Source organism: Ammospiza caudacuta, chromosome 9 (assembly GCF_027887145.1).
Source record: "Ammospiza caudacuta isolate bAmmCau1 chromosome 9, bAmmCau1.pri, whole genome shotgun sequence".
Lineage (NCBI taxonomy): Eukaryota > Metazoa > Chordata > Aves > Passeriformes > Passerellidae > Ammospiza > Ammospiza caudacuta.
The window spans coordinates 19,683,044-19,701,159 of record NC_080601.1 but is presented as its reverse complement, the minus strand read 5'-3'; the positions used below and the strand labels follow the sequence as shown (position 1 = coordinate 19,701,159).

At 42.5% G+C, this 18,116-nt stretch overlaps 1 protein-coding gene across 1 annotated transcript in view; it reads right to left on the bottom strand.

Annotated features, from left to right (window-relative positions):
* GBF1 (golgi brefeldin A resistant guanine nucleotide exchange factor 1) overlaps nt 1–12,843 on the bottom strand; it is a 98,882-nt gene extending 86,039 nt beyond the window's left edge. Inside the window, exons 1-3 of the mRNA XM_058810919.1 lie at nt 12,621–12,843; nt 7,097–7,202; nt 5,740–5,806 (exon numbers count right to left, since the gene is read on the bottom strand). Of these exons, the coding sequence (XP_058666902.1) occupies nt 5,740–5,806; nt 7,097–7,202; nt 12,621–12,628 (181 nt within the window). The 5' untranslated portion in view covers nt 12,629–12,843. The remainder of the gene's footprint in view (nt 1–5,739; nt 5,807–7,096; nt 7,203–12,620) is intronic.
* Between the last annotated feature and the right edge of the window lie 5,273 nt (nt 12,844–18,116).

The window sequence follows — 18,116 nt, the reverse complement described above, 5'->3', positions numbered from 1 at the left end:
GTTACAAAAATATCTCAATTATAAGTTTCTCCTCAGGAATTTTAATTTCATTCATTAACCCATGTTGAAGGGCTCAATGTACAATCCAACAGAATCAATTAGAGCTCAGAGTGATACCATCCATACCTGACTCCTCACTCATTCTGCATAAATGCTGTCCTGCACACAACAAAAAAAGCCATGAAAAAGGTCATGGTGCTTGTCTTGGTGTATCTTAAATCATTCTTCATCAAGGACATTCTTCCTCCTTCTTTCATACAGAAAGTAAACAAAATCTTAAGTGAAATTTTGACAATTCTTGTGCTCACTTTGGGCTGGAGAAGCTCCCATCCCAGTTGTAGTGCAGCTACCATTCTTAGAGCACATCAGTGCTTAGAGCACATCACTGTGGGAAAATCACTTAGAAAATAAAGCACAAGGTTAGCAAGCACCTGGGAAAAGTCCATTGCCAAAATACCAATATCTATGCTAAAAATATCCTCGAGGAAGATTAAAAGACCTCAGCCATAAGACAGTAATTTGATTAATTTGAGGCTAAAATGACATTAAAAAGATTAATCTCACTCAGAGTATTTGGAACTATCTGCAGCTTCAAAACAAAAATACTGCACTGAAATATATTCTCTGTGTAGTTGGGAGGATGTCTGCATTCATTTAGACTAGAAACTTGCTTTTAAAATTACAATTTTTACTGTATTGTCTGAACACAGTTAGCAAAACTCAATCTGGATTCAACCTGCAAGCAAAGCATCAAATTTAAGTTGGCACCTTAATATTCTTATTTCTTATAATAAGAAAATATGAAGAGACATAAATTATCACTTTTGTACACAGTGTCAGGTCATCCAATAATTAGAGTGAGGCCAAGTTAAAGCTATAGAGGAAGCCTTATTCCATGAGCTTCCAAACCTTCCTTATACCCTCTCCATTCTTCTTTAAAAATTCATAGAGAATGCCACAAAGCTAAATGTTAGCCTGAATTGCTTGGTATTCAAAAATACCAAATTAACACATATGAATACCTGTTACTAAAAAAAAAAATCCTTTTATTTTTTTGAGTTATCACAAGAACAGACACGATCTGTAAGATCAGTGAGTGTTCTAGATCTTTGATAGGAAGCTGACATGCCACAGGAAAAAAAAGATTGGGTTTTTTTTTTTCAATGGCTGATCTAGATAACATTTCTATCCTTCAATGCAAGCAATGGGAGAAATATCACAGTATGCAGGTCATCATACTTGTTATTTGCCAGTAAATTCAGGCACTTCCAGCAGAAACCCAAGATCTAAATAATAAATAAAATATAGTATTCCTGTTACCTGCAAAGCAATAAGCATCACAGCACTTTACATATCACACATTCATACAGTCTAATTCCTACACTTCTTGATAAAAAAACCACAAACACTACTTTTTTCTAATTTCTTAACTTGAATGAACATCTCATATTCTAACCATTAGCACTTCAATAGCATTGAGAAGAGGCCACATATTTATATTTACTACCAATTTACCACTTTTTAACTAGATCTTTCAGAAAAAGTTCAGACATTAATACAGAATCAGGATAAAATTCCTGTATTGTTTTATACAACTGACAGGTTTTCCATAAAAACTGAGTTTCCAGACCTCAGACATAAGAAAACGAGTGTGCAATCAAGTCTACATTCCAGAAAACTGATGGCTACAGTAACAACTATATTAAGTCAGACACTGGGCAAAGGTTCTCCTACAGTTACAGTCATTTGACCTTTAGCCAGCTCTTAATGCCCCAGCCAACCCTCTAAAGATGGAGATTTGCAGCAGCTTCTTGTCTGAAATAAGCCATGAAAAGATTCTTCTGAACCCACTGTACAAGCATTCATTTAAAATGTCATGAATGTGCATGAAATCAGAGTGCTTCTAACAGCTTACTTTGCAGCTTCTGTTTAAATGCACTAACTCTGAACCACCAGAGGATAAAAGGACTCAAACCTTGCAGTCTGGCACTCATGGACCTAGAATATACACAAGCACCTCTTCACAGGTGTGTTTACCTAGTTTAAACCTTATTTAAATAGACTCTCACACTTTCCACAAACACCTGCTTCTCCCATGCAGCCATGACTTGCACAAGGCAGCTGCAGTCAGTCATTCCTGTCCCAAAGCCATCCCACACAGCAGCAGGCAGCAAGGCAGCACCTCAGGCACTGACTCAGCTCCCTGGTCAGAGCAAAGCACAAACTCTGTAATGAGGAGAATGACAACAGAAGTGTCTGCTCTTACCTCTACATCCTACCGGAATGGTCTGAAGACTTCAACAGCCAGAGAAGCATTTAAAGAAACCCAATCCTCATGAAATCATGGAAAAGCAGGCTTATAATTAATTCATATTTCCAATTATTTGCAGTTATAAAACCTAAGTTGGAACCATTCATGAAAGAAACAGTCTTAGTTATCACTGGACATTAAAAAGAAGCTGTCTTTTGGTGACTTAAATCCATAACAAAACTGATAAAATGAACAAATGTTTCAACATCCAGACATATTTTTCAGGGTACTCAGCCCACTTTAAAGAGCAGTCAAGTGGAAGCTGTGGTGACAGTGGCCCTTGATCCAAACTTGTATCAATACAGGTTTTCATCAGTTTTAAAATAACCTTTGAAAATGTAGCTATATTTCAATTTTGCATGTATGGACAAAGCTTGATAGTCATTGCTTCCATATGGTCATAATTCAGGACACTGACTTCTGCTTTTTCTAAGCACTAGAAATATGACACACAACATCAAATTTAAGCTTACTGTGGTCATCTTAGCATTGCAAGCATTCAATTATTAAATTTATCTTGGATTAACTTATGCATCACCCAAGACAACAGAACCTCTATTTCCTTTCTGTTTTTCAGGCAACTACTATCAATAGTCAAACACATGAAAATGTAGTCCATGAAAATGTAAAAATGGCATCCAATAAATCAGCTGCCAGTGGATCAGAGGTGGACATGCTGCTCATTTTCAAATTATTAAATTCTTTTTATAAATCGACAAAAAATTCCCACAGAAATTAGGTTTATCAGAATTTTAAAGAGAAACTTGAAAATATTCAGGTTCAAGGCCCTTAGCTAGATATGCTGAACTGCAGAAGTGAAGTTTCTCTTACCATAATCATGGGACTGTTTGTGCAACACAGCTTCTCTACATGCTTCCTCCAAGAGCACAGGTAGAGGTTACAACAGGATGGGATACCACACTTAGCTGCAGCACGTAATTTAGTTACTCTTGAGGAGCAATACTTTGAAACAGGAATCTTTAGCTGCTGGGGGCATACAGTGCATCTTTATACCCTTGACCAGGGTATTTCAGCATCACAGGCATGACAGAGTTAATACCCACTAGCTCAGAGGAGAACAAAAGGTACTCCACTGCAACATGCCTAACATTTACATTGCCTCTCTTTGCTCATTAAACAGGTTTTGGTTAAATAATGAACAAACTGTATTACAGACTCCGATGAGAATTCCAAAATTATAAATCAACTGGTAAAGCCCAGAGGAGAATGAAGGGAGTGGGAGGGAAGGAAGGATAATATTGACTAATATAAAGGGCGCAGCTTGACAGTGGATATTCCTGCCACACCTGATCAAACATGCTCCATGGGGGAGGGGAAGGGAGGGAGAGAGCAAGAGGGGAGATGGGACAAGGCAGCCTGAAATTTGCATCCGGAACAGATTAAAATGGGTTCTTGGGGGATTGAGAAAATACATAATATATATTACTATAAATGCAAAATTGTACTAAAAGCTAACTCAAATGTCAAAGATTACAGCTTGAATAAATTTAAATATAAAAGCAATGCGTTTCCATGAGCTAATGAAAGAGACATGAAAGGAAGGTCTAGGGGAAAAAAAAAAAATCGCCAAAAACCCCCTATGCTGGGACTGGACTTTTGATTGCCTGGAAGGTGATTCAGGACACTCTGCACCATTCAAAGTATTGCTTGGGAACAAGTCCATGTCTAAAATGGAAAAAAGATAGAGCACAGCAATGATGTCCTATCTCAAGACACTAGTCAGTAAATAGCAGTCACTGCAGCTGAAATTACCTGTAAAAAGAATCCCATGTAGTCAAACCAACATGCTGTCATCCCCATATACGAGCAATTATTATCTCAGCAGGAACAACACTTACCTGATAACTAATACAAAAGGAGTCTCTGAATCTCTCAGGACATTAAACTTTGCTTTCTCTAACATCAGTAGATAGTGAACTTGGATTTTTTCCCCAACAAGTCAACAGCACATTGTACCTAGCTGCTCTAGATAAATGGCCAGTCCCTGACATTTACTTATACTGCATTTATTTGAGCATCCTGACAGTCCCTGCTCTTGTTGATGAGAAGAGGTATTTGCAATAATGGCAAAGAACTTCAGGAAGCTTATTAAAAAAAAAAAAACATTCATCTCATAGAAGGAAGAAATGTAAAATTTCCTCCCAATACACTTTTGATGACTGCACATATATCTTACAGAAAGTGAGTGAGCTTACAGAAAACCCCCATAAATCCAGACTGTCATGTAGTCCAGGTACAAGCATAATATCCAGAACAAAGACACTATCCAGAAATGGAAGCTCTTCAGGAGTTCCCTAAGATGTCATGATCTAAGAGAAAAATCCTGCTCACAACCACAGAAAGTTAACCTGGCAGAGAAAAGCAAAGCATTACACTTACAGGCAGACATGTAAGAGGAAGGAATAAAAGCTTAGAACTGGCACGTGTCCTCAGCACCTCTTGTCACCATCCCCTGGAAGCAGCACTACGGTGCTTCCAAAGAACACACTTCTTATGGGATTCCAGACTCAGCACTGATGCAAGAATAAGCATGCTTCACAGCTAGAAATGCAAAAGGTCCATCTCAAACTAAGGTTGAGTGCAGTTCTGAGCAGTCACTGTAATAAGGGGACCAGAAATGAAGTTTACTTTCAAATACTACAATCAGTAAGAAAAATCCTGGGAAGAACATGCAGAATGCCATATGGAGTTTAGGATTAGCTTCACCTCCAGACTCTCAACATATACTTGGGTTACACTTAAACAATCACTCCTGAAACTACAAAACCAGAAAATGTTGGGGGAAGGGAGAAAGATGGGTTGTGAGAAAAACAATGCTCAGAATACACACCACAGCCTTGTGTACTACTTCTCTAATCAATACAGATTTCCAGTGCAGATGATCACAATTTCTTTCAGTGCAGGTGATCACAAAGTCTTTCACTTGAAATCCAAGAGAGAGAAACAGAGGTCTGTGGTTTACTTATTACATGATGAAAGCTAACAAACCAAAGAATGTGAGGAAAAAACAAAAAGAAACCACTTTCTAAGCAGATTTTTTCCATCACTCACAGATCAGAAGGCATAAACAAACCACAAAAAAGCTATGCATGATAATACACCACATTTCATATACTACTACAAGCTTCAGTATATCAAAAAAACATGCATCTTTATAAAATTGTGTGTGCATACACACACACACAAAATTTATATATATCCCTATACACAGTGGCAGCAGTGGTATTTCTGTGGTATTTCTAGTTTACATTGATATTATTTGCCCAAAAGTATGTGCATGTTTCCTCTTTTCTTGTTCTTCAATAAATGACTTCTGGATAGTAAATAAGACAAATAAATACACCTGTACATTTACTTACATATACCCTAGCAGGTGCACATACCTGCTGATTTCTGTAGAAGCTTACCTGTTATATTATTCAGCACTTCTTTTAGGTGGCTAAAGCTATGCAGCAGGGGATCCCTTTCTTCATCCTATAGGTTATACATAGGAAGCAAGTAATTAAGGAGGCAAACATATTCCTGAAGACAAATCTTAATAATGGGTCTGTTAAAGACCTCAACACCACATTCACAGAAGTGCTGTGGTTTGAGTTTATCACTGTCAGCATGTTTACACCATCAAATCCAAAAGCAGCATTTTTATTTTCCTGCCAGTGCTCCCCAATATCACACAGCTGAAATGTCAAAGCATGGGTCCAACACTGAGCATTCTGCTTTGGTTTTATTGTCCTTACAAGTATTTCTGATCAGCCTTGTGCTATTCAATAAATTTCACTGCAAATCTAACTCATATCATATTGAAATGGCTCATCTGGATTTGCTATAATGTTAATCTATGCAGATTGTAATGGGAGCAGAAATACAATGACATTTCATGCCATTAAAATAATTTGAAGAAAGAATAACAGTGCAATATTTATATGAATTAGCTGCATCCTTTAGCCTTAGTCTATCTTTATGACATTAAACTAAGGAGGAGCAGCAGTTTCTCCAAGCTGAGTGCAGCCGCACCCACACCTCGAGGAGAGGCCGTGAGCTCTGATGAAGAAATGCCTGTTAGAAAGAAAAAGGGCCCTGCCCTTGGACAAAGTGAAACCACTTGTGCTGGATGACAGCCATCTGCACTCATGAGACATTCCGAAGTGCATCACATCCACACATTTACATTGTGGCAGCCAAAAACCCACCAAAGCAGGGTTACATTTGGAAACACTTTGTTTAGGATTTTTACCAAAGCAGGTTTGAAACTATTGATAGGTTTCAGTCAGGAACATAAACAGCAGGAACAAAACAGAGCTGAAAACAGATACTATGCCATATGAAAAATTTAAAAATACTCTATATATAATTACTTCCCCAATTTTTATTTCATGGCTTTTGTGATGAAGACTGTCTTCCCCAAGAAGGTACAAAGGACACATAAAAACACTGTGCTAAATAAAATAACACCATATATGGAAATTCCCTGACATCCCCGGTGATAAAAGTCTAAATGAGATGACTCCCACATGGAATACAATGTGGGCTTTTTGCATTTACAGGATAAGAAGGTAGAAGACTCCTAGTTTTGTAGCTTTGGCAATCACTGGCACGAGATGCCCAAAACAATGTTAACAATGCAGAAAGTTATTCCAACTTTACTTAAAAAAGGTACTTTAACAAGTGCTACAAAAAACTGAGGTACTTTTCCAAAGCCAGCTGGTTTCTGTGATAGGTGTTTCCACCTGCTGCTACAGATGGCAACAATTCAAGGTAACTTACCAGATGTGTGTGAGTGCTCCATCGGGCATTACGCTTTATGGCTCCCACCACTGCGTTGATTTCACCTTGTACAATGTAAATGTTCTTATCCACCATCCTGACAATTCTGAAAATAAAGGTAATTCAAATTAATCTCTAGCCTCTTAGAGTAATTGTCTTCCTCAGATTAAACAAAGTTGACTCCAACCAAGAAAAGGCCTGCAGTGATGAAAGAAACTCTTTCAAATTTGTTTTGTACAAGCGCAAAATACAAGTTAGTACATGTAATAATACAAGTACTTCATCAAAATAAAACACTTTTCCATAGCATATTTTCAAAACCATGACAGCATACAGTTAGTTCTAACAGCATCTTTGTAATGCAAGAGATCACTCTGCCAAGGCACATTCCTAATTTTTTTTCCAGTCTATGTAAGTTGACAGAAAGATAAAGTGTTGGGGTATCAGGACAAACATCCATGGCATAACACATGCATCTCCAGCACTTATGCAAATTCCTGCAGCCCTACACAGAACACAAAGCTAACCTTGTACTCTCTTAGAAAAGCATCAGTGGGATGAATGAGCTGGCCAGAGCAAACCTCTTTGGGACTTAAAACGTTGACAAAATAAAGTAATTTGTAACAGATGTTGATTTCACACTTGCTTCACAAAACAAAGCTTTCAAGAAAGCAGGAAAGTAAAAAAGATGTGACTAAAACCCCACAAAGAAATGAGCAAAACTGGATGGAACATGGAGGAAAAATGAGAAAGCTGAAGGCAGACACTTACTCTCCTGTAGTCTGAGGTCTTTCAGGGAAAAAACTTAAAATTATGCATCCAGAAAGAGGCAGAAGGGGGGAAAAAATTAAAAGCAAGAAAGATTTCTGACAGTCTGAGAAAAAGAAGAGTGAACTTCTGTGGGACTGCTCTCTTTATACTAGCTGTAGCTCAGATACAGTCAAGCATCAAGAAGTAAGAATGAAGGGGAATGAACAGACACAAATGTTTATAAATAAAAACAGGATTTATAAAGAGGCCAAAGAGTCAGATGATATCATGTCTGTAAATGAGAAGGATTTAGTGATATGGTAGCCAAACAATGAGACTTTTTCAGGAAAAAGAATGAAAGGAAAATGAGGACTCCAGCTTGAAATCACAACAGGTCATCCACAGGAAAGCAAAAGATTGGAAACAGGTGAAAGACTGATTGTAACACTTCAAACCTGACAGGCTCATGTGAAGGACTCAGCTGGGAAGGGGAGGCAGGGGCTAATAAAGCACAGAGAATATGAGAAGGACTTCTGTCCATGAAACAAAAGCAAAGATGGAAAGAAATGGTTTTGGTGGATTACACAGGACCTCAGAAAGATCACCACAGAAATTTCAGAATATTCATCCTGGATCTGTCAGGCTTCATGTCAACTAGCATGTCTGAATTATCAACAATGCTTCAAATACACAAACATCCTCTGAATGAAAGAGACTAATTTGCTTCAAGACTCCATAAATAATGGAAAGAAAGCAAAGTTTTATAAAAAGATATCTCATCAAAGGACAGCATCAGATTTGTTGCTTCATTTTTTCAGGTGTTTGCAATAGAATGCTCTTATGGCAAAACTGTTTATTTCATTAAATGAATTATACATAATGGTACTCCCAGGTGTAAGACAATAATTTAAACAAAGACAAAAGTATTTTGTAAGAACAGTCATGACAGACAAATAGGGTTTCCAAGTAATTTGCTTGTGCCCTGAAGAACAAAGGTTTATATCCTTCCTCCACAATATATAACAGAACCACCAATACACTTCCTACTCATGTGGCTAATGCTTGAGAGATGTTCCCATCCTCAACAGTAAATTATTTCATACATTATTCAGATGATTGCATTGAAATACCATTGATCACAATGTTTCTATTTCACTTTATTGTCCTTGTTTTAGTACAAGGCATGAATGGGAGATTTCTCCTTCATGTAAAATTCCTTGCTTATTTATTTTTTCTTTCAGTAATTCCATTATTTTCTGTATTTCTACATCGGGAGTTTCAGGACTCAAAATTCTAGTCCAGGGAAATACTTCTGATGAAATACTCTATACACTCTTCTTTGTCAGACCTAAGTTTTTCCTGTTCACTGTTTAAAAACAGTATTGAACATGTAAAGTGTGTAGCACCATTCCAGGCATTTAGCAAACTGACATGGAAACATTATTTCAGAAAGCATGTAAATGCCAGACAGACATATTAGAAACCTTGCACACATATAGGGACTTAATAGTTCTGACAGTATTTAAAATGAAGCCAAAGCTTAAATGCAGTTCTGCCTGAATCTGTTTGTAAGAATTCTATTTCTTCTCCTCTGTTTTTAACATGAAATAATTAAATAAAAAGTTGGTTAAAACTCCATCTCTCCTGAATGTAGAAGACTTAAAATTCCCAGCTAACTGTAAGTGGCAAAATATGAAGAAAATAGACAAAAACCTCCAATACACACCTTTTCCTTTTCACCTGATCCTTGCAAAAACTCTATGTTACTTGGCAGGGCTCTCCTGACATAAGAAAACCCTGCAAAACTTAGGGCAGTATTTCATTGCTAACTGTCTGAGAAGATTCAATGAAAATGCACTCCTTTCCTCATTGCAGATTCTATTAAATACAACTTTATTCAAAAGTACAAAAATTCACTTTATGCATGCCAACAAACTCATTTCACCAGTGCAACTGAAACAACCTATCATGCCGTAGATGCAGTTCCCACTCAGGCTCTGAACATCAAACACTGAGCTCACTTCCACCAGCACTGGGTGGAGATGGAGGGAAATACTGCTTTATATTTAAGCTTGCAGCTAACCAAGCAATAGCATTCCAAAGTAAACCATAAAGCCAATGGAGCTTTGCAACTTCATATTGGAGAAGGAAACTGAAGAGAACTACAGAGTGAGCATGAAAGACAGACATCTATTTTCAGAGAGATGCACATTGTAAGATAAACCCACCAAAAGAATCATTCATCCATGTAAAAATTTAAATTTGAAATTTTATTTCAAGAAATGGATACAGCTTCACTAAACTCCAAACCTCCCAAAGGCTACCCCTTTTAAATTATTAGATAATTTCTGTATGTGTTCCTTCAACTGCAGCATCACCACAAGGAACAAGTGATCACACTTTAGAGCTCAGCATAGATGTCCTGAATCAAAAGAAGTTTTAAGATTGAAATGAATGCTGTGAAGCAGCAGAGGAAAAAGTTACACAATTTACCAGACCAGCACTGAATGATCAGCTGGGTTTACAGAAGCATGGTGGGAGTCAAGCAAAACCACCAGACATTCGTTCAACTTAGAGAAGAAAAAATGTTAACATGAATTCAGGCTTAATGTTACAAAGCTATGGTCTGAAGAATGGGGTATTGTAAAAGTGTTGAACAGGTTAACAGAACTAATACTGAAGATCATCAACAAATCAACAAATTTGAAACAACTTCCCTAGCAAAGGTATGTTTCAATACCTCCTGATCTCAAACCAAGAATAAATGCCTTTCTTTCAAGCAATCAAGCACAAAAATGTAGTGGATTCAATACAGAAACAAATGGGTTCAGTTCTGTGGTCTTAAGTTAGGGAAAAGGAAAAACAAAACAAAGAAAGGTACCTACTATATTTCAAATGCTTTTTAGCTCCTTAGTCCTTCAGCTAGTAAAACTGAAGGGTTATATAAACTCCTGTTTCTTAGTCAAGACAGATTCACATAGCTGCTTAAAACTGCAGATTAGTCCTCAGATATGCTCCTGCACAGAAATTCAACAGACAGCACAGTGAAAATGACAGCTCCAAATCAAGGCAACCAGGTGCCCAGGCCACCACAAGAAGAAGAAGGGAGGCTGCTACCTTTCACAGCCTCACTGACAACAGCATTGGGAACACTAAGTGGGAAAAGGTTGATGCCTAATCATGTCATAAAAGAACAAAGGCTCATATTCATAACATTGTCAAAACCTTCAACAGTGCTCTATGGATAACAATTATCACTACTCTGAGACTTCTGAAATAGCATCACATGTAGAATCTTCATATAAAAACATTGACAAGATTTACACCTGCTAATGTTATTTCACACATGCACTGAACATTCCGTTTCTCAACCTCGGAATGTCTTACCCCTACACATCCCAATAGACAGGAAGCCAATATATTCCTAATATTACCACTCTCTCTTCTGCAGCAAAACGCCTGCAATTCTTCTGCAAACAAGCAAGAATTAGCATCAGAAGCAACAAGGTCTGGCAGCCTTTCATCAAGTCATTTCTTCCTATCATTAACTTTAGCCTTCAGCCATGGCACCTGATTTAAACGCAGTGGCACTACTCCAATAAACAGCAGTAGTGAAAAACAATATAACCACAACACAGAAAGGTAGTATTTCAAAGTAAGCTTCTGTTGACCCAAATTTTTACTGTTTATGACAATGCAGGAATAATCTAGATAGCTTCTGACCTAGATTTGCCCACCAGAGTCCTGATACAATACACTGCGACTAAAACAGAACACGCAACCTTGAATCACAAACAACTCCTGGCAATCTCACAGCCAGCTAGGTTTCCCAGAAGCCCAAGTGGCAATCAGAAAGCTCCTTTTCTTCCTACTAAACCTCACATGGAAGGTACATGAATGTCGACTAAGAAATTTAACTTGCTTGGGTTTTTCAAGTAGTAACTGTTCTGCAAAAAGCATCAGAGGCAGCAAAAGTTCAAAGAAGTCAGGATGTTTCTCCAAAGGCTAGCTCCTAATGCCTGGACAAAAGTGAGATAAAGCAATAATTTTTAACTGTGGAAAGGAACTGTGCAGTCCTGGGCATTTTAAGAACGCCCTTTAAAAGATAAGTAGCAGCAGCATGGGAGCAGTGGCACATCAGAAAGAAAGACAGGGACAAACTTCTCTACAAGCTTCCACATACAGCTGCAACAGTGAGACTGGGCCTGGGAATCAAGTAGAGAAAGGCAAGTCGCATTTACCTGTCAAAACCGCATAGTAAAAATGAAACCTAAGGTTATTATGGTGAAAGAGATTTTCTTTTTTCCAATTATTTCATACTGTTGAAACTATGAAACATGCCCCCGGATGAACTCCTAACACGGACGCTAAGGGGGCTCTGAGCTTTCCCCCGCCACAGCCACGAGCTGACCATACGCCAGGAAGAGCCTGCCGACACCGACTGCAGGCAGCAAGCCCCGTGGGCACGGGGAGCGGGGGTGTGCAGGTGCAGCGCCCACCCGCAGCTCGCTCCGGCCCGGCCCCGCTGTTCCCGCGGCCCGGGGGTCGCTGCCAGGCGGCTCCGTGCGCCCCTCGCCCGCGGGCACCGCCACGCGTGTCAGCCCGGCCGGCCGGAGGGGCGCCCGCCGCCCCCACCCGCGCCCGGCCCCCGCGGCTGCCGCGGTCCCGTCCCCGCCCCTCGCCGGTCCCGCAAGGTTCCCCCGCCGCCGCTTCCCTCCCGCCCGCCCCCACGTCGCGACAGTATCGCGACAGGCGGTCGCTGCCCGGCACTGACCCCCGCATCCAAAATGGCGGCGCCTGCTCCCCGCGGCGGCGGCCGCTTCACATAACCGGGCGGGCGGCACCGCGGGCGGGAGGGCTCGGCCCGCCCCCTGTCCGCCCCTCCCTGCCGGCGGCGGCAGAGGCGAGGCCGCGGAGCGCGGGGTCCGCGGGGCACGGGCAGGGACACCGGCCCCGCTCCCTCGCACTGACGTGGAAACCGGCGCACCGTGACCCGCTGCCTGGTTACTGCGCAGACGGACAGCCCGGACAGCCAACCCGCGCACGATGCGCCGCGCAGCTCCCCGCGACACCCAATGGAAACACGGCTTGCGACCGGAGGAGGCGGGCCCTACGGTGACAGCGGCGGGCAGCCAATGAGAGGCGAGAGGGTAGAACCAGCAGACCCGCTGGCCAATCGCGGCGCGGTGCGGCGCCGCAGCCGCGCCTGAGCGGGCGCAGCCCGGGCTGCCGGGCGGAAGCCGGCGGGAGCGCTGCCCTCGCAAAGCATTGTGGGCCGGGCCGGGCGCGGCGTGTGGGAGCCGGGGCCGCCCCGAGCGGGGGACGTGAGGGTGTGAGGGTGTGAGGGAGTGGGTGACAGCCCCGGGGCTGCACGGCCCGCCGAGGGCGGCAGCGCCCTTCCGCCGTGCTTCGCCAGTATTCCCAACTTGTTCCACAGCCTCTTGCAGCTGGTACCAGGCACGGCAGCGCCCATAGGAGCTCACGCCGCCTCTCCCTTCTCCTCAGCCCTGCTCCCCAGTAACTCCCCTCAGAGCTGAGCACAGCTGATCGCTTGGGCTACAAGCCACGGGCTGCAGCCTTAGTTCATCCAGCACAGCGATCTTGGCAGACAGAAACCACCACGGAGTTTAACAGCTATGCGAGGCTGCTTTATTAGCCTGCCCTTTGCAGCAAGAACAATCACGGCGTTGTAGCTATACGGCACTTGGCAAAAGGAGTTCTTGGTGCTGCTCCCTCCCTCTCAGGTGCTTTTTATGTCTATGCTCCAGTAGCAATGCTGTGTGCCTTAAAGGCAGTAATTTGCAGAGGTCACTACTTGTTTAAGCCTCTGCCCGTTGAACTCGGGACAGAGGGCAGAAGGTTCTTGCAGCTGTGTTACAGTTTTACAGCTCTCGGATCTTCAATCAGGTCAGCCTGGGCATCGGTTGTGACAGATGTTAGAATTGTCAAAGCAACAGCTACCCCAAAACCCTACACTCTTTAGGGAAAACACAAATCACTGGAACCAAGAGAAAGGTGAAAGGGTCAAAAAGTATTCATTCGCTTTTAATCACAACTTCATCTACCACAGTGTGACTGAGGAAAGTTCTCAGACAAAGGCTCAATGGAATATCCAACAGCACTGTTCCGTGGCCAGCCAAATATAAATCTGAGGCTGATTTCAATGCTGCCCTAAAAAATGGCCAGGTATCATCACGTATCAGTAGCTGTCAGACTATCGCCTGATCGAGATTCAATGTGCCTTACATTGAAACTGCTGTTACCTTCCAGCTCTGACACCGCCAGGGGACCTTCTTCAACCTGGCTTTACCTGGCAGCATGTAGGAAGTTTTTGGATTTGGAAGTTTAAGCTGTAATTGCATTAAGCAGCCCCATTACCTAGAGGTGAAGCAAGAAAGAGCATGCCCCAGTGGTCCAGCCATAGGCTCAGAAGCTAAGATGCATTCCTCCAGCCTCTGCTGCAGCCATGTACTTGCAGTTTATCTCGAGTTCCTCAGCATGAAACAGACAAATACTCAATGAGCCCAGATTTCATATGCCACTAGGCAATGAGTGAAGGTTTGCAGAACAAGCAAATTAGTTGCTAATGCTTTCTCCTTCCCTTTTGCCCCACTCCAGCAGATGCTAACTAACAGCTTGGTGGTATTTGCCAGACATTTTGAAATCCACAGGAGTTCATCTGCCACTCCATCCATCTGCTCCCTGCTCTGGAAAGGGGATTTCAGGTGCTGGCTTAGCCACTGTACACCTTGCAGCTCAGTTCAGGTTTGTCGTGGCTGCCAGGAAAGGGTCTAGACCCCATTCCATGCCTTCTTGCCCCTTCCAGTGTCCACTGTGTAGCTCAGGCTCCCACCCAGTCACATCTGGTGAACTGGACCCTGCTAAGGTGTTATTTATGGAAGCCTGTCACGGAGTCGGAAACCAAGCCAGGCAGGAGCCTTCTGCTTCACCCAAGTGCATCTTAGTGCATTAATAAAGAGCAAACATTGCAATGTGCTTTGCATTTTTACTTACAATGCAGCACTGCATTGTCTGGAGAGAAAAACAATGTGGTTTGGCCCCACAGTGCCTGGGGAGGAGAGCTCCCTCTCACGCACTACAGCACTGCGTTAGTCAGCCCTCAGACAGCCCAGCACCACCCTGGCTGCACAGCAAGTCCTGCTGATGGGACAGTGTGGCACCAACATCTCCAACCTGGCAGCAGTGAGGAAACCTGGCATGCCTGGACTGCCTGATCCAGCAGTGTTTGAAGTGAGTGGTGCATAGCTATGGGCACGTGTGGGCAAATGGGAGCACCCTGCACCAAAAGATCCAGGTGTAGGACTAGGACATAGGATAATCCTTTGTCCCTTTATTGCCAAGATAATGCACTAGTTCTTACACACAACATCATGGTACAATGAAACCAAAGACCAGACAAGCAGTCTGTGCACATCCCCCTGCTATCTGGTCAGGAAAGCTTAGCTTTATCTTCACTGCAAAGATGCAGCTTTTCAGCAGCTTCTGTTTTGAGTATTCCTCCTTAGCCCACAAGGAGCATATGGAAGGGATGCAAACTCACCAAACTCACTGACAATCATCCCCTCAGGCCTTTCCCAGCTACCTGGTCAGCTCACCTGCTTTCATGAGGCACCTGAGCAGCCAGCCCCTTGCAAAGAGCACAGTCTCCATATCACACCAGCTGCTTGCCTTTGGTGAGAATGTCAGAAATCCATGCTGCCAACCAGCTGCATCTCTGCAATCTGCACCAGCCTTGTACAGACCATAACTCCTGCTCAGGCACCACCACTTCATGGTTATCCTCAGAGCCCAGATATCAGACCCATGGGCACTTATAATACCGAAATTTTCCAGCAGATTGGGTAGTCTGAGATCTTCCCCTCCTCTTGGAGGCTTTTGCTGTTTCTCAGAGGCTTAGTAAGGTCTCTAGAAAAGAAAGCAGAAAGATGGAGTTTCTCAGAAGGCAAAAGCAGTTGTCATGGCTAGAAACTATGTGCAGCCATTCTTCCCAGAGCTAAGCATCCCCAAACCACTACTGATTGTGTGCAGAACACAGTGTTTCTAAGCAGCTGCTCCTTTCCAGAGCAAGCTCAGGTAGAGATTAGCCCAAAGCCAGCTGAAGGATCTCCAAAGGAAAACTGATGTGTGGCATCTGACACAATCTGGAATCCAAGTCAGGACCTACAACTGAAACAGCAGAGCTGCTGTTGCAGAAACAATTAAAAGGATTAAATCACTTCTCTGGAAACTACACGAACTATTAAAAACTGTACAAACTGTACCAAGTACAGTACTAAACCTGCAGAGCAGACTCCCAAATCTAAAATACCTTGCCAGCTGTTCCACTTAGCTTGTGTCTCCAGAACACTGCTGCACTTCCCAGTGACATCAAGCTCCCCCATGAACTTCCCAGTGTGATGTTTTTGTTATCTCTTCTTGGCCAAGCAAGCCATGCCTTTTTGGCAGGAGCAAGCTGGGCTCAGTTAGTCATATCTTTGTCACTTCTTGGCTAGACTACAGCTATGTGATACACCTGGGCATGAAGCCCATAGTGATTGTCAAATGCCAACTAGAAGAGCATGCTGGAGTGGCAGCCCTGGCTGCCACGATTGCATCAAACCTACCTCTGCTCTCTAGGCCACCTTCTGGCATGAAAGCCAAGCCAAATTCAAGCTGGAGTCCTGATCTTTAAAGGCATTTGATGGCATGGACCCAGCATGGCTAAAAGATCAGTTAAGACACAGAGATGGAAACCATAATCACCAACAACTCCACCACTCCCCAAGAGCAATGAGCCCATCCAGCATGAGGACCATGTTTGTCTGTGGCAGAGACAGATCTTGTGTGAGAACAAACTCTTCCAGCTGGAGAAAAAGGAGGGGTGTCTAAGATGCTGAGTAATTCCCTTCTTTTTCATATCCCATCTCTCTGCCAAGATATGAATCAGGGTCGCTCTTGGTTTAGTTTGCTTTTACATTTTTTTGTTTTCTATTTTATTTTATTTAAAATAGTAACATCAATCTCCTGAACCCATGTGAAGCTCTTGTTCTCTTCCCCAGAAATGAAGTCTCCTGCTGGCAGGACAAGATGCACTGCAGCTAAGAGGTCTTGGCACTAACCAACAAGATCTACATTTCAACAACAAGCACTAGAGCCTCCCTCTCAAAGACATCCTTCAGGGGTCAGTCCAGCAGTTGAATTGAGGATGCCTTGATGACAAACTCCTTCTGCAGGTCCCTGGATGGTCTAATACAACAGTCTTTGCACTGTGCTCTGCAGGAAACCAACTTGGGACATGGTGTCCAACAGAAATAGCTAAAAATACATTTGTTTCATTATCACTTGTAAGTGTAAGCACAAACTGTGTTTGCTGCAGGTTACTGTAGGTGAAAAGTTTGGAGAGAGAGGGAGGCAGCTGAAGATAAGGTCCCTTCATTGCTGCAGACCCTATGCTCAGTGTTCCACTTCCCTGTGACATGTGGTGATGGAGACAGAGTGCCCTGTGGAAAGTGCTAGTGCTGTTACACTAGCTTCTCTCCTTCTACACGTGCTTCTCCTAATGGAGACAAACCTATGCCGGGGTGGATTAAAATCTGAGCTAGAAACAGATGTGGTCCAGCTTTCTGTCATTTTTGGCAGGCAAAAGAGTAGTGAGGCAAACACACGCCCCAGATTACTACCATTAAAAAACCACAGTAATTTCTCACAAGTATGTCAACATTGCGATTCCTTTTAAACTCTCTGTATTTCTACTGAATTAACGTGTCAGAGAATGTTTTTGAGCAATAATCCATAATGCTTGGGTCTGCTTAACCTCTTTTAACATCATGTGTTGCTCCATGTGCATTTGTCTTTCCATGCGTATCTTTATGTCTTGTTATGCATTTATTAGACTCCTTAAATTTGGCTGGTAAATCATTCAGGGTTAAAATTCCCTACTATTCTCACAACATTATTTCCTAATCTTTAAAATATGTCAGTGGAAGAGCTTGAAGGTGACCTTTGACATAAATTGGAGAGCAGGTTGACATGAGACTGACCTCAAGAAAATCAGACCGTGGAATCTCACATCGCACTCCAGAAGAGCCTGACAGGGACAAACTTCTCCCCTGGGCTCCCGGAGCAGGACAGAGAGGCTAAGCCCGGCTTCTACAAACTTCTCCCTGTAAGCATTGGGAGAAAAGGGACCTGTTTAGTTGGAGTAAAATGTGTGCGCCAACACGTTCAAGGCTTGCTGTAGCAGATACAAGGATTTGGGGACATTTCAGGG